The 26820-nt window shown below is 40.6% G+C and overlaps 1 protein-coding gene across 4 annotated transcripts in view; it reads right to left on the bottom strand.

Annotated features, from left to right (window-relative positions):
• Positions 1-26820, bottom strand: part of cmb (combover) — a 522232-nt gene that overhangs the window by 154922 nt on the left and 340490 nt on the right. For all 4 annotated transcript variants that reach the window (XM_067139692.2, XM_067139691.2, XM_067139689.2 and 1 more), the window contains one exon: positions 18735-18837. In XM_067139692.2, coding sequence (XP_066995793.2) covers positions 18735-18837 — 103 coding nt within the window. The remainder of the gene's footprint in view (positions 1-18734; positions 18838-26820) is intronic.

Genomic DNA, 26820 nt, shown 5'->3' with positions numbered 1-26820 from the left:
AAATCCCGGTCACTCCATGTGAGATTTGTGCTGGACAAAGCGGAGGCGGGACAGGTTTTTCTCCGGGTACTCCGGTTTTCTCTGTCATCTTTCATTCCAGCAACACTCTCCATTATCATTTCATAGCATTTATCACTCATTAATAAATCACCTTCGGAGTGGCGACCCCACTGTAATAACAGCCTATATATGTTTCAATCATTACATCCCTGACCCGGTCAATGACTAGAAAACAGGTTGTAGGTTTTCATTTTTTCCACATAGTGGGAGATAATTTCAGACTATCCGTTGATGGGTTAATAGGTAGAGACCTATTGCAGGATAGTATCATAAAATTTAAGGATGGGTATGTCGAATTATTCGAACAAAAGTACCCTATGGGATTAAGCGTACATGAAACTTGTCAAGTTAGTGTAGTGAGCAAAAACTTGCAAGAAGAAGCTGAAGGCACTGTAGAAATTGGAATGAGAGAATCTGAAAGTTTACTACAATTTCTACTGAATCCTGGCAGTCCAGTTTCTCTTTTAAAGGATCAGATAGTGCCTCCTAAGGCAGAAGTGCGAAAAGTAGGCACAAGGGTAAGAGATATAAGTGCCTAGGAAATCCAAACCAAACGCACAATTAGACTTCCGATAGGGGAAGCCCAGGGCGAATTTCATGTGGTTCACAAAGGAGTACCACTCCAGTACAACGGAGTAATAGGGCGAAAATACTCCATAACAGTGTACTGAATTATAAGAGGGGCTATGCCGAAATAAACAGAGAGCAATATTGTATAACAAAGAGGACCACGCAGGGTCACGTTATCAGCCTCCAACCAAGGACTGAAACAATTGTATCTGTGAATATGGACAATGCAAGGGAAGGAGGAGTGATAGACAAGGAAGAAATTCTGCCAGGGGTGTACCTCGCTAGTTGTGTAACATGAGCACCCAATCGCCAAGCATTAGTTAGCCTACTAAATACGAAAGATACGGAAGTTACATTTGAGAGCCCACTCATAAACATCCACAAAATACAGTGGAATGATGCTCCTAATCAAGTGGAAGTGCGCACAGTACACCAAGTATCACAAGTACCACGACCTGAAGATAGGTCATACGAACAGAGGCTAACGGAACAATTAGGGTACATCACTTAACTCCTAAAGACAGAGAAAAGCTGTATGCAATCTGTGCAGAATATAATGACGTATTTCATCTCGAAGGAGATAAACTAACGTACACGACTATCCTACAGCATAGGATAGATATAAAAGAGAACCAACCCCCTATAACTGTGAGGCCTTACAGAATTCCTGAAGCATTAAAAGACGAAGTACAGAGGCAAGTAGATAAGAAGGGAGAGGACAAAATAATCACCCTTAGCACCAGCCCTTGGAACGCCCCCTCCTAATTCTACCAAAGAAAATGGACACCTCAGGGAAGCAGAGGTAGGTACCAGATTTGCTTAGATTACAGGGGTCTCAATAATATAACAATTGGGTCAGCCTACCCCATCCCATTAATAACTGAATTATTGGATGCATTAGGGAAAGCGCGCTATTTTTCCACCATGGATTTAGCGTCAGGGTATCACCGAGTTTTAGTATGGCCAGAAGACTTTGAAAAGACGGCATTTTCGGCATTAGGGTGACACTATCAGTATGTGAGAATGCCCATGGGGCTCAAAAATGCCCCTAGTACCTTCGTAAGATTGATGAATATGGCCATGGCAGGCTTAATAGGTGCGAAAGTTCTTGTTTACTTGGAAGATTTGTCTGTATACTCTAGTTCGGTGGAAGAACGCCATCAAAATCTTGGAGAGGTCTTCCAAAGACTCAGGGAGCACAACCTGAAGTTACAGCCAGACAAATGCGAATTCTTACGCACAGAAGTAGCTTTCTTAGGGCATGTAGTAATGAAAGACGGTGTGAAGCCAGATGAGCAAAAAGTGGAAGCAGTCAGGAATTTCTCTAGGCCCACCACCACTAAACAGCTCAAGAGACTTTTAGGATTAAGCGGCTATTACCACAGATTTATACCAGAGTGTAGCAAAATCACGAAGCCGTTGTATGAGCTCTTGATTAGTAATGTCCCTTATGTGTGGACTGATAAACAAGAGACGGCTTTCTGTATACTGAAACAGAAGTTAACAGAGCAGCCACTGTTACAGCACCCAGATTTTACGAAGCCGTTCATCCTAACCACGGATGAAAGCGGGGAAGTATTAGGTGTCGTACTCTCACAAGGAGAGCTAGGAAAAGACTAGCCAGTAGCGTATGCAAGTGGAACACTGAATAAATCAGAAAGAAATTATATTCTGTAACAGAAAAGGAACTCTTAGCCGTTGTATGGGGAGTCAAATATTTCAGGCCATATCTGCTAGGCAGACATTTTACAGTGGTTACAGACCACAAACTGCTAAAATGGGTATTTAATGTCCAGGACCCATCTTCAAGGCTGATCAGGTTCAGACTGAAGTTAGCAGAATATGATTTTACCATCATATATAAAATGGGAAAAACTAATAAAAAACGCAGATGCGTTAAGTAGAATCCCAGTAGAATCTGAAAGAGTAGCCAGGACAGAGCCCGATACGGCAGTAAGTGTAGTGAGCACCTAAGACCAAGGAACTGTACCGACAGGTGAACAGGAAGGAAATTCCAGTAGGATTGACCTCGAGGACGCGCAAGCAAAGATGTTAGATGATGCAAAACGAAACCGAGATCCCAGCCCCGTAAATGCTGAGACAGAGGGAGCTGAGGACGGAAAGCAGGAAAGTTCACGTAATGTAGAAGTTCAGAAACTCACTGAGGAAGAACAGCTGAACATGCTATGAGAAGCTCACTGTTCACTTATTGGACATCAGGGTATGACCAGAATATGAGCTCGAATTAAAGATTTTATCCAATGGCCAGGTATGAAGAAGGACATTGAGAAATTTATCCGTTCTTGTCCTTCCTGCCAAAAGAACAAAATCGTAGGTCCAGCTGTTAAGGTACCAATGATAACAGATACACCAAGTACTGTTTTTGAGAAAATAGCAATGGACATGGTAGGCCCACTTTCAGTAACGGAGAGCTCTAATCATTTTATCCTCACAAGCCAGGATCAATTATCTAAATACCTGATAGCCATCCCAATTCCTAAACAAGAGGCTGACATTATAGTGAAGGCACTAGTAATGAACATGGTCAGTAATTTCTAGAGCCCCAAGTACCATATTAACAGACATTGGTAGTAATTTTATGAGCCAAAACTTTAAGAAGTGTAGAATTTTGAGGATAGAAAAAGTGCACACAACTGCTTTTCGCCCGCAGTCCAACGGCAGTATAGAGCGAGCACAACGCACGCTAATGGAGTACCTTAGACATTATATATGTACAGAGCAGAATTACTGGGATAAATATCTCCCCAGTGCTACATTTGTATACAATACTACTCCACACACCAATACAGGGTTTACACCTTATGAGTTAATTTTTGGTCGTAAGGCAAACATCCCAGGTATATTACAGTGAAAACCAGAAGCTACTTTAAATGAATACCAGAACATAATTGAAGAGCTAATGCACAAGTTACAAGAAAACCACGAGATAGCTAGAAAGACTCTTATCAGAAGTAAAGAGAAGGAGAAAGAAAAATATGACCGAAAATTATATGAGGTATCCTTTGAGGTAGGAGACAAGGTGCTCCTTAGAGATGAGACTTTAAGATGAGGTCGTAGTTCTAAATTTTCCCAGCCATATCGAGGCCCATATTCAGTAGAGAATATAGATGGTGTAAACTGCTTACTAAAAATTAACAATAGGGGTAAGCTTATCAAAAAACAGACTGAAATTATATATGTTAGACCACACAGTACCGGATTTTTTGGCCCTTATTTCGGCCACAGTAGACCTCACCCGCTTCTACCCCAATGGCTTTTTGGACCTAGCGAAGGTCGTTGGTGGAGTCGTTTGAAATACTCGGCCAGACCACGTGAAAAATTTCTTGGGGAGTATAGAAATTTAATCTACAACAAAAGGGCCTAGAATATCAGTACGAAGGTTATGCCAAAAGCTTTTAGCAGCGTGTAAGCCGTAATTCTGAGGACAATGGGATTATTTTCATTTGAAAGAGCGATGTTTTTCGACCTTGGAACATGCTCGCGCAACCCCTCTTAGTGGTAGTTCCTCCACAGCAAGGGAAAAAAGCACAGGCAGTGCCAAGTCAGACATGGTGCAAGATGGATCTGTCGCGCCGCGATTTTCGAGCAATGATTTTTTATGATTATAAAAAGAAATTAAGTGCCAAAGAATGCCATTCTTCTTTGCTGCGCATTTTTGGTGAGGCTGCCCCTTCTAGAGCCGCAGTTGGAAATTGGTTTCGCGAGTTTTCAAGGGGTCGGCAGTTAATTGAAGATGAACCTCGTCCCGGTCGCCCAGCAACAGCTGTGACTCAAGAAAACATTGATGCTGTGAGGGAAATGATCAAAGCAGATCCACATCTTACATTTTGTGACATTGAAGGGACCTTAAATATTGGGTCAAGAGCAGTGTTCACGATTATTTAGGCCTTACCAAGAGATGTGCCCGTTGGGTGCCGCATTCCCTGACAGAAAGCCAAAAAGAGGAGACAGTAGACTGGTGTCATTTCATGTTAGAAAAATTCTATGGAGGGCAGTCCGAAGACACCTACAATATCGACACACGTGATGAAACATGGGTCTACCATTATGACCCTGAAACAAAGAGACAGTCTTCTGTGTGGTGCTTTCCAGAGGAGGAACCACTCACAAAAGTTCAAAGTCGGAGCTCCAGTAAGAAGATGGTGGCAACCTTTTTTTTTTTTTTTTTTTTTTTACGAAAATGGGGCATCTCACCTCTGTGACCTTGGACACACGTCGTACACTACTGACCAGTTACGCTACCACTAGCGAACCCTAAGTGAGCACAAAATTACTATCCTTGCAACTGAAAATTTATGTTCTCCCCCAAACATTGAAGGCAGGCATGCCTACCAACCATGAATACAACAAACCACGCCCGACTCACACAAATAACCTAAATAGTAAAGTCGCAATATACCTCGTCATTAGTATTAAGGGACGGGATGAACCCTGGAGAAAACAGTCCTCGCCCGTAGCTCTCACGAGAAGGAAAAGATGAACCAACATTTCACATGCCCTGCCCATTACAGTTTCATCACAAAATTCATAATTGCACTTGTAACGAATTATTACTTCAAATACGTGATAAACTGTATACGAAGACATTTGAAAAACCTAGCTGCTTATCAAAGGACAGCATTGTGCATTCCGAAACCACATGGTCTCAAAGTCGAACAAGCGCAATATAAAACGTTGCGGTTGTCCACCATCTTTTCCTTGAGCTCAGTCGAGCCAGCCCCTCCACTTATGGATAATTGACACTAAGAGATTCCATATTATACAGCCTATAAGGTAAACTCTGACACTTAAATTATGGTGATGTTGCCCCTGAACCGGAACACCCGTCTCCTCTCAAGGATGTTGAGTGTCAGAAGGTGAGCTATTCTTGGTCGAAAGTCACCACCTTATAGGGTTATCCACCCTAGTTCACATGACTATTAAACACCTAAAACCATACCCTAAGTCCTGTATCGGACATTGTTATGATGAGATGAGACATCTCAACCTCGTAGTGTACCATGTCTTCACATGACCGTTCCATGCCTAAAATGATACCCTAAGTCCTATATCGGACATTGTAGCGAAGTGAAGAAACTCTACCTCATAGCAGAACATGCTTTCATGCAATGGCACAACAAAACACACAAGGCACTGTATACATTGTACCACATGCTAACATAGCAGCTAGAGTGAAAAAAAATTATCTCTTCTCTTACAGGTCATTTGCATGGAACAAGACGGTGCAGCCAACAATTAAGGCAGCGCACCCCCTAACTATCATACCATTAATTATGATCTACCACATAATTAAAGTCAACACACTAGATTACCAAGTCACTCCCTACGAAAAGACTCCAGGAATTTACTTTTGGGATCAGGCGTAGTACAGCGCACTACCACAGAACGGAAACTAGTCGCATACGTAAACTTAACAAAACTTAACACAGTCCTTACAATCATTCAGAAGAACATTCAGGAAACACAAGCCTTATGCTATCGGTTACCACAAACATTAAATTACACTTGTCAACATGAAACCCAGCTATAACAAATTAGGTTACAAAAAACCCAAGATCTTAAGAATATAATTAAAACAATCCTCCAAGGGACAGAATCAGAGAACGAAGAGAGGTCTCGTCAATTTTATTGGTACACTATCTAAATCGCTATTTGGGACAATGGATCAAAATGACGCAGATTTCTATCAGGATAAAATATCTGAATTAGAAAAAGAACAGATGTCGATGCTTAGAATTGCGAAGGAACAGATGGTTGTTGTCCGTTCAACACTGCAATCCATGAACAGTACCCTATATGATGTCACTAGAAATGAATTGAAACTTGGTCAAAATCTTGAGCAAATCAAAAACTTTATTAACAATGAAACAGAGCAATTAGAACAGGCATACACCCAACTTAGCCTAGAAATTAATATTAAATCAGCATTTAATAAAAATTGAGGACTTATTAGTCGAAATACATGAACAATACAACGTGATAACCTCAGCCATTACATATGCTCAGTTAGGAATAATTCATATGCAAATTTTAAGCCCCACAGAAATATTCAAGGCCTATAAGAGGGCACTAGGACAATTTCCCCAGATGACCCTACCATTTGAATTGGGCACAACTCACGAATATTTAATCTATAAGATCTTTCATCAACCAAGATGTTTTAGTGTATGTGATTGCCACTCCTCTCAGTGATGAAAAGCATTTAAAAAGTGTACAAAATTCTTCCTTTCCCGGCTCCTATAGCAAGTAAAAATCATCAGTTTGTAATTTTAAGACCCACAGCAGAATTCATTATAATAAGTGAAGAACAACAACTGTATGCCTACTAACTAAAGATCAGATGCTCAAATGTAAGGCAATCACTGACGATAAAAGTGTATGTCCATTAGAACTTCCTATAAAAGTTACTCATGGAGAGAAAGAATGTATTTTAACAATGTTAACTGGTACCAACTCAATACCATTAAATTGTCCTAAAGATATAGTGCAAGTCCAACAGTCATTTTGGATGCCTGTCAATATAAACAAATATATATATGTAGATCCAGAACCAACCAAATTAACAGTGGTTTGTCAGGAAACAAGTGATGTAAACTAAAAAGAATAGGTATTCTCACATTTTATGAAACTTGCACTGCCTACGGGCCAAATATAAAATTAAAATTGTCAGTCAAGGTAAAAGGACATTTTTCTAACATATGAATGTTGTGAGCATTTGAATGTAAATTTAAAATTACCATATTTAGATTTAAAGGAAACTCCCTAGCACAATGTCCTTATGCATGAAAACGATCTCCGCTATACTAGTAGAAAAGTGGAAGATGTTGAAAAGCTTATTACAGAAAAAGAAATGCAATTTAACCATTTGTACTCACATATCAACGTTTCTAAAATCATTGTTTGGACAGTTGTAGCAATAATTGTGCTACTAGCAATTTTAACTTCTTGTAAATGTTGTCCATGTTTTAAGGGACTGACATACAAAAAGTACTGGAGAGGTACCTCACGATGTTGCACTAAGATTTGCTTCAAACAAAAGATTATAAACAAAAGTAAGGTTAAGGCTAAAAATTCAGATGATGACTTAGTAGTACATTTTGACAGAACTCAACCAGTAACAGGTCGCGTTAGTATTCACGAAGTAGAAAGCGAATGAGTGCAAACATCCTGTGGTACAAAGTCACGTACCAGAGTATAAAGGTAGTAATAAACATGAAATGAGTAATGTATGAATAAGCAGTATGACAAAGTGGTGTCACTCCAAGACAGAAAGCAAGGAGAAGTGCCTGCGTTGAATGGACACATACACTTCTTTTCCGAGGGGTGTGTGTGTGTGTGTGTGTGTGTGCGCGCGCGTGTGCGTGTGCGTGCGTGTGTGTGTGTGTGTGTCATGTCACTGACACGGTGCCGCCCACAATCAGTACTCAGTGAGCGAACGGTTCTATCTCAACTCAAACTGTGACCTCACAATACCGGAGTGAAGTAGGAATAAGAATCATAGAGTCAAGAAAAAGGAATACAATTCCAAAGTGTCAAGGTAAAATAATTGTACAAGGAAGTGAATTTAAGACATACATTGGGAATATCAAGAAGATGCAGTTCCGAACAGTAGAAACCAGCTAGGCAATGGTGAAATATTTAAATAAACACAGGATGTTTATGACTCTCTTATCACAATGTGTACACGGTCAAAAGGGCGACAGAGCAAAGCTTGGAGAACGCACGTAGAAAGGAGAATTACAGCTCTTCAAGCATCTAGAACAATTGAGATGATTATAACTTCCTCAGGGAAGGGATATTACCGACCAATAGGAAAATGACAAATAAGAATCACAAGGAGGTCGAAGTCATCAGGGCAAGGTCGTTTCAAGAACACCGAGGTAACTTAAGGGGGAACCAAAAGATTAGGAAGTCAGTTGAGAAGTTAGTCTTGTAGTCAGCAGGTCGGAAGCAGAAGTCGGGAGCAAGGGAAGTCCAGTGGGACTGTAAGCCAGTCAGGTCGTGAACAGTGCTCAAGTACGAGCTCGAAGTCAGAATTACCAGCAACTGGTAATAAGTATTCTTGGGCAGTGTGTCGGGAAATTGTATACACTCAGACGATAGTGTGTTTAGGTAGAGGATACCCTTAAGCGAACAAGTAAAGCCGCTAGCACAAAGGGAAAGCCCTCAAGTAATAATAAGCGACCAGGGAACCGTATAAGTAATTAGGCAAGGAGCCAAGGCTCATATTGTCTACGACAATTAAAGACTTTATTTAAAGGAAGTAGTGTGAAAAACTTTGGCTGTTCATTTATTGACAAGTGAAGGTCTCTGGAGGAGCCCACTTGATAGTCATTAATCTACTTGGAGGTAATTCAAGTGAAGGCATCATTTAGAGGCGCAAAGCATCCCTATCATAGACGCGAGTGGGGACAAGAACTGTACAAATTTTTTTTTTCTAGTTGTTTTACGTCGCACTGACACAGATAGGTCTTACGGCGACGATGGGACAGGAAAGGGCTAGGAGTAGGAAGGAAGCGGCCATGGCCTTAATTAAGGTACAGCCCCAGCATTTGCCTGGTGTGAAAATGGGAAACCACGGAAAACCATTTTCAGGGCTGCCGACAGTGGGATTCGAACCTACTATCTCCCGAATACTGGATACTGGCCGCACTTAAGCGACTGCAGCTATCGAGCTCGGTGTACGAATTTTGACCGGATAGTTGGGAAGAGGTAACCACGGAGGCAGTAGATTCCAGTACATCCATTGAGGCCAACACTAAGGGAGTCACACAGACAGTAGCAAATAGAAGTAACAGAACTGCATCCTCTTGGGTAGTAGTAAAGGAAACCAGTGAAATCAGTGAGCATTAGTGTGCATGAGTGACTGTAAAGCTTCAAGAGAGAAAACGTTGTGGAAGACATCAGTCTCCTCGAAGATAAGTATCAACTAGTATTACTGAAAAACCAAAGACTTCTTAGCTAGTATTGAAAGTGTTAAATTAGGAAGTTCCCTAAAAACAACACAAAACCATTAGTTGTATAAAGTTGTATATAACTGTATATTTTGTACAGGGCATTCAATATCGTTTCAATATAGTTAATTTGGAATTAAGCCACCTTTATCTAAAGTTATTATTGTAGAGCTAAGTGTCTAACAGCCTTTCATATTCATGATCCTTGTATAGATCTTTATTCGTATGTCTAAACTCTCCTTTGCCAGGCTGAGTGGCTCAGAACGGTTGAGGCGCTGGCCTTCTGACCCCAATGTGGCAGGTTTGATCCTGGCTCAGTCCGGTGGTATTTGAAGGTGCTCAAATACGTCAGCCTCGTGTCGGTAGATTTACTGGCACATAAAAGAACTCCCGCGGGACTACCTTCCGGCACCTCGGTATCTCCGAAAACTGAAAAAGTAGTTAGTGGGACGTAAAGCAAATAACATTATTAAACTCTCCTTCCTCCGTTTTCAATGGTCCCCAAATTTTCCTCAATATTTTCCTTTCTTTTTTTTCTCTCTCTCTCTCTTCATTTCACCAGTTTTCATAGAGAACATGCATTCTGTGGCATACAGACTTTCTGGATTGATTACTGGGTTGTAGTGTTTGATTTTAGTTTTCCTTGAGAGATTTTTGTTATTGTAGGTATCTTAGGCGAGTTGGTATGCTAGTTCCTAATTTTCCTGCTCTTGATCTGTTTACTTCCTTATTGAGTCCATTAACGTGAATTAGTTCACCTAAGTATTTAAATTTATTAACCTTGTTGATTTTCCCGTAATCTGTTTTAGCGCTGTGGGTGAATCCCTAATATCTGACATGAATTTAATCTTCTCAAAAGATATCCGAAGTCCAACTTTTCGTGTTATTTCTTTCAGAAGGTTGGTTTGCTTTACGTCAGTCTCTATACTTCCAGAGAGGATTGCTATGTCATCAGCAAAGGCCAAGCAGTTTACAACAACCCCTTTGTGCTTTGAGCCTAATCTTATTTCATGATGGAGTCCCCTTTCTGTAAGTCTTTTTCCCATACTCTTATTACCTTTTCCAGGACGATATTGAAAAAAATCGGGGAAAGTCCATCTCTCTGCCTGACACCGGTTTTAATTTCAAATTCATCTGAGATCTCTCCCATAAATTTCACTCTGGACTTTGTTTCAGTCTGAGTTTAGCTAATTATATTGATTGATTTTGTGTCAACTCCAAATTCCTCTAAAATGTTCAGTAGCGAAATTCTGTCTACTGAATCGTACGCTTTTTTGAAATCCACAAAAAGTATCACATAGCTTTTGTTCTTTGTAACCCTGTCTCGTATTATAGTTTTCAGGTTTAGAATCTGTTCTGCACATGATCTACCTTTTCTGAACCCACCTTGGTATTCTCCAATTTGTTTGTCTATTATCGGTTCAATTCTATTATGAAGAGCTTTTGACAGTATTTTATATGTAACGGCTACTAGGGAGATTCCTCTGTAATGGTTCACATCTGTTCTGTCACTGTTCTTATATAATGGCTGTATCAGTGCGTTCTTCCAATCATCAGAGATTTTCTCCATTCGCCAGATTTCTTGTATTATGTTTGTCAGTTCCTGTCTTGCTTGACTGCCTGCTTCTTTCCACAATTCTGCAACAATCAGATCTTACCCAGCAGCCTTATTGTTTTTCAGACTTCGGATTATGCCATATATTTCTTTCTCATCTGGTGGATCCAGTAACCTAGGTTTGTGGTTGACTGAATTCTAATCTTTCTTCAGATTCTTCGCAGTTCAGTACTTTTTCAAAATAACGTACCAAAATTTCACAATTGTCCTTGTTGTTTAGTCCAATTTTAAAATTTTAGTCCGTAAAACCAAGACTGGGTGGTTGATACTTTGCTGTTTCCTCTTTGAACGTTTTGTAAAAACTTCTTGTATTATGTTTAGTGAAATCTTCTTCAATCTGCATGAGCTGACTTCTTTCATATTTTCTGTTCACATTTCTTATAGTTGTAGAAGTTTGTTTCCGCACTGTCTTGAAAGTCTGAAAATTCCCATCAGTTTAAGATGAGTGCCACCTTTTCCAGGCTGTCAGACTCTCATTCATGGCATCTTCACATTCTTCATTCCACCACCTATGCTTCTTTTCCCTCTTCAGAGGGCTAGTTCCTGCACAGCTTCAGTTATTTTTGTTCTCAGATCCTCCCAGTTCTTCATATTGTCCTTTTCAAACTTCTCTTTGAATTCTTTGGATAACTTCCGAGTTGTTTTTTTAACATTTCAACATCAAATTTAGTTCTCCTGTTTGTTTTCTTGTTTTGTCTATTTTGAGGGATGAATCTCATTTTTATGGTTGTAAGGTAATGATCACTCCCAATGTTGGCTCCTTGTTTTACCTTGACATTTTGGATCTTCTTTTTGCTCTTAGCAGAGATAGCTACGTGGTCAGTTTGGAATTCCCCAAGGTATAGGTTTGGAGACCGGCAGGTTTTTTGTTTTCTACTCAGCTTTTTAAAGTAGGTAGACATTAGTTTGAGATTAAAAGCGTTGCATAGCTCTACAAGCCTTATTCTATTACTATTTGTTCTTTTGTGTGCTGGGAACTCTCCTACAATCTTCTTATAAATCCTTCCTCTCCCAACTTGTGCATTGAAGTCTCAAAGTAACACTTTGACGTGATCTGCAGGAATTTTGTGGATTTTGTTTTCCTAGAGTTCCCAGTATTCTTCCAACTTTGTCAGGATTTTCTCTGATATCATCATTTATTGGAGCATGAGCATTAATTAATGTATAATTCTTAGTTCTTTTAGTTTTCCAACTTTCAGAAGTGTATTAATATTTAGCATGCCAAAGAAGTATTTTTATTTTGGTCTCAGTTTGCAGTTAGTTCATGGGTTACCAATATAAGGCTCCAACTCCTTCTTGCATGCTGTTCTGGGCTCTCCAGAATCCGTAAGCCCAGTTGCACGGCATACTGCTATGGTGGACCCGTAAGTTTGCATCATGCAAAGGTTACTTGACTTTCTTGGGGAACAGTTTGACTGTTCCAAGATTAAAACTACGGTTGTGAGATGTTGAGTTTATTTCTCAGCCGCACCTCACATGGTGTACAGACGCTGACCACAACACAGCTCGATGTGAGAACAGACATGTGTGGATTTAAGTTTTAAAGGCAGTTCATCCACCTCCTTTGCTGTTGGGATTTGTTGTCCTCCTTCAACATTGGAGCTGTTGATTCCTTCATTTGATGGATTTTAGTGACATTTCCTTCACTAAGGGCCATCACCCTCCTAAGGGAGCTCATCCGCCCGAAGCCGTTGGCTCCCTTAGGGTGTCAGGTTATTTTCCGCCGCCCAACACTTAGCGTTGAGTTACTGGCAGTATGGTCTACTCCATTACTGTAGCAGGGTGTCCTGGCCACCATGCTTAATTATGTATTTATTTATTAATTTTCAAGAAACAATATGAGCCAAAGCTAGTTATGGTGCAATGAGGTCTCTTGCTTGGATAGCAGGGTACGAAGTTGGAACAATAGTATACTGTGTAGGGTGTAGGGTGTCCGGCTCCATGGCTAAATGGTTAGTGCCTCAACTTCAATTCCCGGCAGGGTCGGAAAATTTAAGCATAACTGGTTAATTCCGCTGGCACAAGGGCTGGGTGTATGTGTTGTCTTCATCATCATTTCATCCTTATCATGACACACAGGTCGCCTACGGGCATCAAATAAAAAACCTGCAACTGACAAGCCGAACTTGTCCTCGGACACTCCCGGCACTAAGAGCCATACGCCATTTCATTTCATTTCATTACTGTGTAAGGTAGATATCTCCAGGTTTTATTGCTGTCATTGTGTAAATAATGTCTGATGGTGCAATTTATGTTAATGCATCCAAAGATTTCTGAAAAAAGTGTGCTTTCTACTGAAACCTCGATTTAAAGTAAACCCCATTTAAGGTAAAAGAAAGTTCAGGTCTCAGTAAAAATGCTAAATGGGGGTTTTACTGTATATCTTTCTCTCTCTGTAACATACCGTATTTCACCGCATGATCGTCGCAATTTTTATGTCAAAATTTTCGAAAAATTAGTAAGGTGTGACCATTACAAAAAGAATATTCTTCTACCAGTATTTGTATTACTGAAAAAATGAATTTATAACTAAATTGTACTTTATACAAGTTTAAGGTGCATGTAATACTTGTGTATTTACATCGAAATAATTAAAATAGCCCAAATCTTAATTGATAATTTATTTGCAACAGTTCATACTTAAGTAAAATGGTCACATCATTAGACCCCTTTCGTAGTATTCAATAGCCTGATGATAAGGGACAGAAAGATAATATACTGTAACAATCAAAAGTTACATAATTTCATTGGTAAAATATTTTTTTGTGAACATGGCCCTCTACTTGAGTAGTTCATCCTCCCTTGCCACCGATTCAACACCTCGGAATTTACAACTGAATTGTCCTAGGGCCCGAATGAAGAGGAAAATTCTGGGGGTCAGTTGAAATAAATGATGAAATCACTGAGAAACAATCCAAAGAAGTAAGATTTAAATGTACGAGGGGAAATTTGCAGCTGGTCTCGTATTGAAGAAATTTATAACTAAGTTTCAACCATTGTTCACAGACTAGCCCAAACATTAACAAAACAATTTATTTCACTCCCCCTCCCCTTCAACAATGAGTGTGTGTTTAGCTGTTCGGACTTTGAGTCATTCTGTTGCATGCGGCATAAAGGTGCATGTTCACTTTAATTCTCTACCACCTTCTGCAGCTATTAAAGCTGATTTCATTGAAATGTGTGACATACTATTTGACATCTTCATTTTCTCAAAATGTAGTAGCACTAATCAGTATAGAAAACCCATTTGCAGTAATTCTAAGAAAATTTGGTAAAAACTGAAAAATGTCTAAGGCAGATCATTGTGTTAAACAGCAGTGTTAATAGAAAACTCAATCCAATATGTATTGAAGGTTGGATAGATAATATCACTGCTCTTAAGCTTTTATGGTCAGAATTTAAGGAGCGATTTGATTTTCATTTTCTCTTCACTAGAAGACTGACACAAGATTGTCTGGGAAATGTGTTTGCCATTGTCAGGGGTAAAGGGGGCAATGTCACTTAAAAGGTGGATCTAAATTTTGCAGTGCATTAAGAACTGTTATAAATAACTTACTGTCCCCATCACAAGATAGCAGTTGTGAGGCTGATGCTGCAGTATTCCTAACTAAATACAATGACAGTAAAACCTCATTAAGACATTTCTGCAGAGGACAAGAAAAATGAATGTGTTAAGCGAGAAAACATACTACTGAATATACAAATAAAAAACGATCCAATAGGGATATGGAAACACTAGATACGATTTTTTCTGACATGAGGGCATTTTACGTTGTCTATCCATGGGTACAGTGAAAACTGTATCTACCATTTTTAAAGATGAGAGGAAAGTATTAAAAGGTGTGAAAAAAGTGAGAGAACAAATATGAAAACCTTTTCTCCTGGGGCTTATAGAGTAACAAGAACAATGAAAGGTGTGGAAAAACACCAAACACCAAATATGAAAACATGCACGGTGACCAATAAAAATATCCCAAGTATTACTGCAGATCACACTCTTTCTAAAACAAATGCTAGTAGAAGCCTTTTATTTTGGAGCAGTGGGTTATTAAACATTATTTTCTGGTCACACTCTTAGACAATGAATTGGAGGCTACACTTGTCCATGTGTGACCGGGAGGAATCAGGAGGAATAAATTTGACCGCCATTTTGAAAACTTCGACCTATAACCTACTGATCGAGTTGAAACTCGAAGGTGTGAGTTCAACATTCACAACCTTTGCATGCTTAAATGCGGACGCCAGACCACTTTCTGAAAGACATTAATTTTGTCTTCATTAACAAGGAATTTCAGGACTTTTTCCACATCCATAAGTAGGCTATCTTAAGACAAAGACACACCACGCTAGTCAGTTTCACACGATTATGTTCCTAATCCAGAAATAGGCTACCGTATCATGGGACAAATATTCGCTACACTTCGCGCTGTACCACCCAACACAAAATACATTTCTAACTCCTGAATGGAATGCGAAATAAAAGCACAAATAGACTCACTGCGTTATTCAGCAATCTTGCTGCTAACTGGCAAGCAAAACTGAACATTCCTGAGGCTAATGGCTTGCTCCCAGAACATGCAGATTATCCTGTGAAGTTCAGGAATTTAAGGCCTTTTTCCGTAATCACGCAACTGTGGCGACGGACCTTACCCAAGTTGGAAATCATGTTTAATTCGCAAGCGATGACAAATAACATTTTCAGGGCTAGGACAAATAACATTTCCAGGGCTAAGAAAAATGTGATCGTACTAAGCGATAATAGCTACAATTCGTGACACGATAAGCAAGGTATTTATATACAGATTTAATATGGCATGAATCGGGACTTTGAATACACAACGTGCTAAGAAGGAAAACGTGTTAATGAGGAACGGACTAATGAGGTTTCGCTGCATTTGAAAATGAGTTACACTGTGAAAGAAAGATTAAATATTAGTGATAAGAGACCTAATTGTAATGAGGAAAATAAGACGACTGACAGTAATGTGCAAACTACACAGGCAAATGCAGACAATTATGTTATTGGTTGGGCAATCTCAAGACTGCCACACAATGAGTGTAAAAGTGTTTTGATGTCACTGGAAATATGAATCAAGTAACATGATTTTCCCCAATGAATATTCTCACATGTTGTGTTCTATAATGTGCAGTGTTTTTCATACATACATACCCCATCATTACAGACCATTATGCCTTTCAGCATTCAGTCTGCAAGCCTCTGTGAATTTACTGAAAGTTGCCACAATCCTCTATTTGCAACTAGTGCTGTGGCCTCATTTAGATCTATACCTCTTATCTTTAAATCGTTAGAAACTGAGTCTAACCATCATCGTCTTGGTCTCCCTCTACTTCTCTTACCCTCCATAACAGAGTCAACTATTCTCCTAGGTAACCTATCCTCCTCCATTCGCCTCACATGACCCCACCACCAAAGCCGGTTTATGCATACAGCTTCAACCATCGAGTTCATTCCTAACTTATCCTTTATTTCCTCATTCCAAGTAGCCCCTGTCATTGTTCCCATCTGTTTGTAACAGCAATCATTCTCACTACTTTCATGTCTGTTACTTCTAACTTATGAATAAGATATCCTGAGTCCACCCAGCTTTCACACTCGTAAAGCAAAGTTGGTCTGAAAACAGATCGATGTAAAGATAGTTTCGGCCGGGACCTGACTTCCTTCTTACAGAACACTGTTGATCGTAATTGCGAGCTCACTCCATTAGCTTTACTACACCTTGATTCAATCTCACATATTATATTACCATCCTGCGAGAACACACAACCTAAATACTTCAAATTTTCTACTTGTTCCAGCTTTGTATCACCAATCTGACATTCAATTCGGTTGAATTTCTTACCTACTGACATCAATTTAGTCTCTGAAAGGCTCATTTTCATACCATACTCATTGCACCTATTTTCAAGTTCCAAGATATTAGACTGCAGGCTTTCGGCACAATCCGCCATTAAGACCAAGTCGTCAGCATAGGCCAGACTGCTTACTACATTTCCACCTAACTGAATCCCTCCCGGCCACGTTATACCTTTCAGCAGATGATCCATGTAAACAATGAACAGCAAAGGTGAAAGATTACAGCCTTGTCTAACCCGTATAAGTACCCTGAACCAAGAACTCATTCTACCATCAATTCTCACTGCAGCCCAATTGTCAACATAAATGCCTTTGATTGATTTTAATAATCTACCCTTAATTTCATAGTCTTTTTCAGAATAATGTAAATCAATTCATATGTGAGAGCACTCAAGGTGTCAAAGACAACTTAGTGAAGACCTTAATGAATGAATATGTTGTGTAGAAGGTATATGTGACAATTGTTATTCCTTGTTGGCCGATAAATACTTTGGAGTCCTCAATAAAGCTTTTGTAAATAAAACAAATGGTCCCTACACATCTCAGCAGAAAAAGAAAAGTGCCAAATTACAGAAAGTAATGCATATGTAATTTCATGTTCAAGTGCATTTGGATGTACATAATATAGCATATATATAATTCTGGTACGTGCATGGTTGTCAGTACATATGGTTGCCTGGCCTGTAGTTGTATGCAAATTGTTACAGAAATTTGTCATGACTAAACTTTAATTCGTGGAAAATAGCATGTGTAGGCTACAGTAGGCTAAGTTATTTTTGAAAGTACAGTGAAACCTTGTTAGTGCGTTCCTCATTAACAAGTTTTCTTGCTTAGTAAGTAGTAAATTTGAAGTCCTAATTCTTATCGTATTATCAAGTATAGCATAACGAATTTTCGCTATTACCGCTTAGAACAATCACATTTTTCCTAGCCCTGAAAATGTTATTTGTCATACTTTGTGAAAGAAACATTATATACAACTCAGGTAAGAGCCGTCGCCACAGTTGCGTGATTACGGAAAAAGTGAGCCTATTTGTGCTTGCAGTGAAGTTTTTCACATGATACGGTAGCCTATATCTGGATTAGGAACATAATCGCGTGAAATTGACAAGCGTGGTGCATATTTGTCTTGTGATAGCCTAGGTAGGGATAACGGAAAAGTGAAATTCCTTTATAATGAAGACAACATTAAAAACCTTTAAGAAAGTGGACTGGCATCCACATCTTAAAGCGCACATAGGTCGCATATGTTGAACTTGCACCTTCAAAGTTTTTAAAATGGCGGCCAAAGTCATTCTGTCGCAGTCGCGCATGGCCGAGTATAACCTCCAATTCATTTTCTAAGAGTGTGACCAGAAAATAATGTTTTATAACTCACTACTCTGAAATAAAAGGCTTCTATTAACATTTGTTTTAGATAGAGTGTGTTCTGCAACAATACTTGGATATTTTTATTGGCCCCCATGCAAGATTGAAGGCAGTCAACATTGTCCTGAATCATGGTTTCGAATTGGTTTTACAAGAAGCAACAAACACACAACGGGGATCACATCCTTGCACATGAGACTTAATATAATGTTTACTTCCTATGCTTAGAAAGTACATGGTTCTCAGGAACCTAATTTATGAAAAAACTAACCTGGTGGAGAAGGCATTTTCTGGAACGTCTCCATCATAACCATTTAGTTCATCAACTGGATCTGGAATTGATCCACCCCAGGTAGCGTTGCTTGCTGAATAGCCTGTAAAATATAAATTTCATGCTGATATTAACATTCTATTGCTAATATGACTTTCTTCATACATCAAACACATGAAGCACACACAATATATGATCAAAAGAACTCCAAACTCCCTCTCTGAAGGTTCCAGATAGCTGATTACAAATGGACAAGTTGGTAGATTTTATCATTCTGGTGACTACTTTCTTGTACAGTAGGTAGAAAATACAGAACAACAAAATACAGATACACAAAAGGTTTTACTCCTTCTTCAATCAAAAGAGTTCCTTGAAGACCAAGTACAACAGTTTCATTGGAAATAGAAATAACTATGTAAAATGAAAGAATAAAGAGAGAAATGTAGTATTTTTGATAACAAGAAGAGTAAATGTTTGTGGAATAACACATCCTACATCTACCCTAATCTGATTGTCATATTCATACCTTAGTTCACCCCTACCATTCTTATCGCCAACACTTCCTTCAAAAACAAACTGATCAAGTCCTGGGTGTCTTAAGATGTGTGTTATCATTTTATCTCATCTTCTGGTCAAATTGTGCTAAATCATTCTCCTCTCACCAATTGGATTCAGTATCTCTTCATTCGTGATTTGATCTACCCATGTCACCTTCAGCATTCTTCTGTAACACCATATTTCAAAAGCTTCTACTCTCTTTCTTTCTGAACTAGTTATTGTCTATATTTCACTACCATACAATGCCACGCTCCAGGCAGAAGTCTTTAGAAACATCTTTCTATTTCCTATATCAATGTTGAAAGTGAGCAAATTTCTTTTCTTAACACATTCACTCCCATATCTGATTTAAGTCTGATAACTTTCCACCAGTGCCTTAAGGCGTTTGATGAGAAAAATTTTGAGCTTTGAATTTCAATATGTGTTTAGCATGTTATGTTTACCAATAATACTTATCTGGAAATAATAAACATTCGTATGTGATGTGGTTTGCCATAATGGAACATATGCAATTTATATGAATTTCTGCAATTAGAAGGCACCCATGACACAACCACAACCCCAACCCCTACCCACTCATACAGAACACATGAACAGGCAGAGAAACAAAGGGAACCTCCAACCAGCAGGAACAATGACAGAGGGAACGTTCAGGAGTCGGCTAGACGAGTTCCTGAAAACAGTCTATCTGAATCTATGCTTCAATAACCTCCTAATAGCAGGAGCTGGTATACTGAAAGCACTGACTTTAACCCTGTCAATGCCCTGGCTGGGGGATGTGGTTAATGGCATCTCCAGCTTTATAACCCTTGATGGATAAATAACCTAATAACAACAATAATAGCAATGAAACACAGGGGCTTCGAGACCTTATATGGAACTGTCAGGGCATCAGCGGCCATGAAATCGAACTCGAAGCCTTTGTAGCTAAGCACACAATCCACGTCCCGCTACTGACTGATACATTCCTCCCACAGGGGAAGAAATTCAATATAAAGAGCTACAAAGTACACAAGACATGACGAGCCAAATCGCTGCGGAGGCATGGCAGTTCTGGTAAGGAAAGACATAAAGAACATACAGAGATTGACATACCAGAATCTTTAATGGTTATGAATTTCATGTTTTTGGTCCGTATTGAACTGAGAATAATATATAAGTAATAATAATAACAACGTAAACGTTTCCACCTTTCCAATACTAAAATATATTCACAAAATTATAAATTACACGGTACTAGTTTCGACCCATCTAGGGGTCATCATCAGCCGTATTGGAGCAAAGATCACTTTTGGCGAAATCTTAAGAAAATGTTATTTTAAAGAATAACAAGTGAAATGAGATATTATGGTAATAGTTAATAATACAAGGAATATACATATTAAGAGGTTTTTAACAAAGAATAAAGTATAAATGGGGTGTTGTAAAAATTATAATCATGGGAATCAGTAAGTTCTTGTGTTGAAATGACATATATAAAATTATATATGGCTTAGGAAGAGGGCTTAAGGTGGGGCTGAAGGGTGCGGGAGAAAGTGTAATTGTCTTGGAAAAGTACCTTTGATTAAATTTAGGATTGAGTTTAGGTTGGCTGCATTATTGTTTCTGAGGAAAGTGATAAATAGATCGAAGAGTATGTTGGGTTTCTCTGAGATTTCATTAAGATTGTGACTGGCATTAAAGTATTGGTCTAGGTGTATGTAGTAATTTTCCATTATGTTGAGTAAAGGGCCCTTGTTTGCTAATACGAGGATGTCCATGTCTTGTTCAATATTGGTGAAATTATGGTTATAATCTTGCATGTGTTGGCCGATGGCTGAAAACCTGTTGTATTTTATTGCGTTAGTGTGCTCGTGGTATCTGATAATGAAGTTTCTCCCGGTTTGCCCGATGTAGGTTTTTTTACAGGTGGTACATTTGATCCTATAAACTCCTGATTTTAAAAAACTGCTGGTCTTGTTGATGTGTGAAGTATTGTATAAAACGTTCATGTTCTTATTGTTGGTTTTGAAGGCTATTTTAACGCCTTGTTTCAGATTCTTTCAGTTATAAAATTTTCAGAAAACCCACTCAAACAGCCTCCACCATTCGCCAAGATTCAGTGCACCCCCAGTCCCACAAACGAGCCACATACAACAGCCTAGTTCACCGAGCCTTCAGCATACCTATGTCCAATAAAGATCTAAAAAACGAACTGAACACAATCCGCGGAATCGCAAAATTCAATGGCTTCAGCAATCATTTTATAGAAAGGATAATCAATAAACACAAACATCGCCCAAAACCTACCCTCAAAAAAGAAATAACCAAACCTCTAACATTTTCCACCTTCACGTTCAACAATGATATCTACAAGTTAACCAACATCCTTAAGAAACAAGGCGTTAAAATAGCCTTCAAAACCAACAATAAGAACATGAACGTTTTATACAATACTTCACACATCAACAAGACCAGCAGTTTTTTAAAATCAGGAGTTTATAGGATCAAATGTACCACCTGTAAAAAAACCTACATCGGGCAAACCGGGAGAAACTTCATTATCAGATACCACGAGCACACTAACGCAATAAAATACAACAGGTTTTCAGCCATCGGCCAACACATGCAAGATTATAACCATAATTTCACCAATATTGAACAAGACATGGATATCCTCGTATTAGCAAACAAGGGCCCTTTACTCAACATAATGGAAAATTACTACATACACCTAGACCAATACTTTAATGCCAGTCACAATCTCAATGAAATCTCAGAGAAACCCAACACACTCTTCGATCTATTTATCACTTTCCTCAGAAACAATAATGCAGCCAACCTAAACTCAATCCTAAATTTAATCAAAGGTACTTTTCCAAGACAATTACACTTTCTCCCGCACCCTTCAGCCCCACCTTAAGCCCTCTTCCTAAGCCATATATAATTTTATATATGTCATTTCAACACAAGAACTTACTGATTCCCATGATTATAATTTTTACAACACCCCATTTATACTTTATTCTTTGTTAAAAACCTCTTAATATGTATACTCCTTGTATTATTAACTATTACCATAATATCTCATTTCACTTGTTATTCTTTAAAATAACATTTTCTTAAGATTTCGCCAAAAGTGATCTTTGCTCCAATACGGCTGATGATGACCCCTAGATGGGTCGAAACTAGTACCGTGTAATTTATAATTTTGTGAATATATTTTAGTATTGAAAAGGTGGAAACGTTTACGTTGTTATTATTATTACTTATATATTATACCAGAATCTGTCACGTCAGCAGCATGTGGAATTAGCAAGCCCTTGTGAGGGACACTTGTCAATATCATCTCTGCATACTCTAGGCCGAAAAGACACCCAAACATTGAACTAGTAGCCAGGAATATACTGGTGACTTCAACTCAAATCATGCCAGCTGGGGCTGCCTAAAACCCAACAAAGAAAGTACAACCCTGTATAACCACATGATACCCCAGGAATACGTGGTAACAGCCCCCAGCGAAACCACATTCATGGCGCCATGGGAACAGGTCTCTGACATACTAGACATAGCCTTATTACAACAATTACTTCAAGAGCACAGCATGATAGAATAAACAATCTAGGGTCGAGGCACCAACCAGTGCTATTTATGCTAGATGATAACCCAGAGGAATTTGAGCAAAACCCCAAGTGAAGGCTTAACTACAAAGCAGCTAAATGGGCAAATTTGAAAGAAAGCTGGACTAGCTACTTCAGGGGACAGAGGGCACACAACTAGAAAACCCAGTCCAAATAAATGACACTGTCAAAACACTGGTAGAGGCAATGCAGATAGCAACAATTGTGAGTGTCCCAGCACATAAGAAGAAAGATCCAATCAACAAAATACTGCCCCACATCAAAAATCTAATACATAGGTGCACCGAAAACAGACACAGTTGGACGCAATACCGTTGCGATTACGACCGCAAAATGAAAAAACAGCTAAATACAGAAATACAATCTAAACTGCACAAACACAGGTCATGCAAATGGAATAACCAAGTCTGTTTGACACAAACACCAGGCCAGTCTGGAAATTGGCAAGACATTTCATGTGAGAACTGCACGTAATTCCAACAACCAAGGGACCAAACCGCCCAGTATTTGAGACCCGACAGAAGATCGAGGTCATAGCCGACAGATTTGAAACGGCATTTACTCCCAACGAGGAACCATCCAACCATGCCTTCACTAGACGTATAGAAGCAAACGTATAGGAATTCCTTGTCAATACACCTAAGCCTGAGGTTAAGAAAAATGTACACGAGATAATGTGGATCACTGATCATCTTAACTCAAAGAAAGCCCCGGACCAGACATGAATCGAAATATAATAGTTAAGAAACTAACCTGTAGGGCCCTCACATTACTCACCAACATATATACAATGCACTGCTCATGCTACAATATTACCCCAAGCAGTGGATAAGGGCTAGGATTCTAGAATTCAGGAAATTAGGCAAAGAGAAATCAGACCCAAATAACCACAGACCAATAAACCTCCTGGATGCCATGAGCAAACTATTCAAGAAAATACTACGGAAAATTATTCGCAATGAACAATTTGGATTTAGGAACAGACACCCCTCTGCAAAAGTGCTCACACGATTTATTGTTCACGGAACCCTCAGCTTTAATAAACAAAGAGACAAGGGCATAGTTTTCCTAGATATCTAGAAGGCATTCAACAAAGTATGACATGAAGGCCTATTAGCAAAACTAATAGACTATGAGTTCCACCTAGAATATGTCAGACTAATTAAGTCACATCTGGAGGTCCGAGAATTCCAAACAGATGTACACTGACTGACAGAGCAAATGCAACACCAAGAAGGAGTGGTCAGAACTTTATGCCAATTGCAGGGTAGACTGACGTCACTGAGGTATGCTCATGATGTGAAATGCGCCGCTGTGCTGCGCACGTAGCGAACGATAAATGGGACACGGCGTTGGCGAATGGCCCACTTCGTACTGTGATTTCTCAGCCGACAGTCATTGTAGAACGTGTTGTCGTGTGCCAAGGGACACGTGTATAGCTAAGAATGCCAGGCCGCCGTCAACGGAGGCATTTCCAGCAGACAGACGACTTTACGAGGGGTATGGTGATCGGGCTGAGAAGGGCAGGTTGGTCGCTTCGTCAAATCGCAGCCGATACCCATAGGGATGTGTCCACGGTGCAGTGCCTGTGGCGAAGATGGTTGGCGCAGGGACATGTGACACGTGCGAGGGGTCCAGGCGCAGGGACATGTGACATCAGCACGCGAGGATCGGCGCATCCGCCGCCAAGCGGTGGCAGCCCCGCACGCCACGTCAACCGCCATTCTTCAGCATGTGCAAGACACCCTGGCTGTTCCAATATCGACCAGAACAATTTCCCGTCGATTGGTTGAAGGAGGCCTGCACTCCCGGCGTCCGCTCAGAAGACTACCATTGACTCCACAGCATAGACGTGCACGCCTGGCATGGTGCCGGGCTAGAGCGACTTGGATGAGGGAATGGCGGAACGTCGTGTTCTCCGATGAGTCACGCTTCTGTTCTGTCAGTGATAGTCACCGCAGACGAGTGTGGCGTCGGCGTGGAGAAAGGTCAAATCCGGCAGTAACTGTGGAGCGCCCTACCGCTAGACAACGCGGCATCATGGTTTGGGGCGCTATTGCGCATGATTCCACGTCACCTCTAGTGCGTATTCAAGGCACGTTAAATGCCCACCGCTACGTGCAGCATGTGCTGCGGCCGGTGGCACTCCCGTACCTTCAGGGGCTGCCCAATGCTCTGTTTCAGCAGGATAATGCCCGCCCACACACTGCTCACATCTCCCAACAGGCTCTACGAGGTTTACAGATGCTTCCGTGGCCAGCGTACTCTCCGGATCTCTCACCAATCGAACACATGTGGGATCTCATTGGACGCCGTTTGCAAACTCTGCCCCAGCCTCGTACGGACGACCAACTGTGGCAAATGGTTGACAGAGAATGGAGAACCATCCCTCAGGACACCATCCGCACTCTTATTGACTCTGTACCTCGACGTGTTTCTGCGTGCATCGCCGCTCGCGGTGGTCCTACATCCTACTGAATCGATGCCATGCGCATTGTGTAACCTGCATATCGGTTTGAAATAAACATCAATTATTCGTCCGTGCCGTCTCTGTTTTTTCCCCAACTTTCATCCCTTTCGAACCACTCCATCTTGGTGTTGCATTTGCTCTGTCAGTCAGTGTACAAAACACTTTTTTTTTTTTTGCTATTGGCTTTACGTCGCACCAACACAAATAGGTCTTAGGGCGACGATGGGACAGGAAAGGGCTAGGACTGGAAAGGAAGAGGCCGTGGCCTTAATTAAGGTACAGCTCCAGCATTTGCCTGGTGTGAAAATGGGAAACCACGGAAAACCATCTTCAGGACTGCCGACAGTGGGGTTCGAACCCACTGTCTCCCGAATATTGGATACTAGCCGCACTTAAGCAACTGCAGCTATCGAGCTCGGTCAAAACAATATTGAGAACGCAAATGTTCACCCCTCCGCCCCCGACCGACACCCCCCCCCCCCCCCCCCTGTAAAAATTGCGATTGTGGTTGTTAAGCTTGATGGGGTGGAAGGGACTCTCAGCCAAGCGTTGGAAGAGAACACACCACGGAGAGCCAAGACTCCGAGCTCGCATCCAGCAAGGCGCCAGCTCACCATCACCTTCCACCAAGCGCTCATCATGGAACTGAATAGTGCCGCACCACACTGCCAGGAGCACTTCACCGCCCAGCCAGCCGCCGCGAGCTTCTGCCAGCCAAGCAGAGTGCCAGCTGTCGCTGTTCCCAGCGCGGTCTGATCTCCTGAATACAGTCAAACAGGACTATCTGCAACCTCCACCAGTCACCCAGAGAAAGCAGACCAGTTCAGAACCAGCATACAGCCTGCCCAACCGGTGGGCACCCAAGAAGCAAGCAAATTTGTCAAAGCCCTCAGTGTGGACATTGGTTCGGAACTCGTCCCGTTGCGACACGGTAAAACCACATTTGTTCCGACCGTGCCCACTGAGCAAGCGCTCAATAACGCCGGTCCTCGCACGAGTTTGACCAGACCAAACCAGTGCTCCACCTTACCTGCCCCTCACTCACAATCATGAGCCAACCTCCAACCTGGCAAACTGAGTAAACTGCCAACCTACAAGCCAGGCAAGCAGAAATTACGTCCTTCATGGATTCATCTCTCAGTCCTTTCACTCAACTCACACCATTTCAAACGCCTCTGTCCACCCTGAGCCCACTACGCCACCACTCTCCACTCTACTCCCCCACCTCCCTGTACACTTCCCCCCCCCCCAACCTATCATCCAGTCAACCCCTCAGGAAGAGAATGACAGCGATAACTCCGAAGAAAGAGAAGCAAAAGACAACACCAAAGAAATTGACTACACAGCCCCACTCTTCTGTGTTCCCAGGAACACCACCTTCCCAGTTTCTCAAAAATGCAAGGTGCTAATATTCAACCTCAGGAACCCAGACCCGGTC

This window comes from Anabrus simplex, chromosome 2, assembly GCF_040414725.1.
Source record: "Anabrus simplex isolate iqAnaSimp1 chromosome 2, ASM4041472v1, whole genome shotgun sequence".
Classification (NCBI taxonomy): domain Eukaryota; kingdom Metazoa; phylum Arthropoda; class Insecta; order Orthoptera; family Tettigoniidae; genus Anabrus; species Anabrus simplex.
Note: the sequence above shows the minus strand (reverse complement) of the source record. Positions and strands in the feature narration are given on the sequence as shown.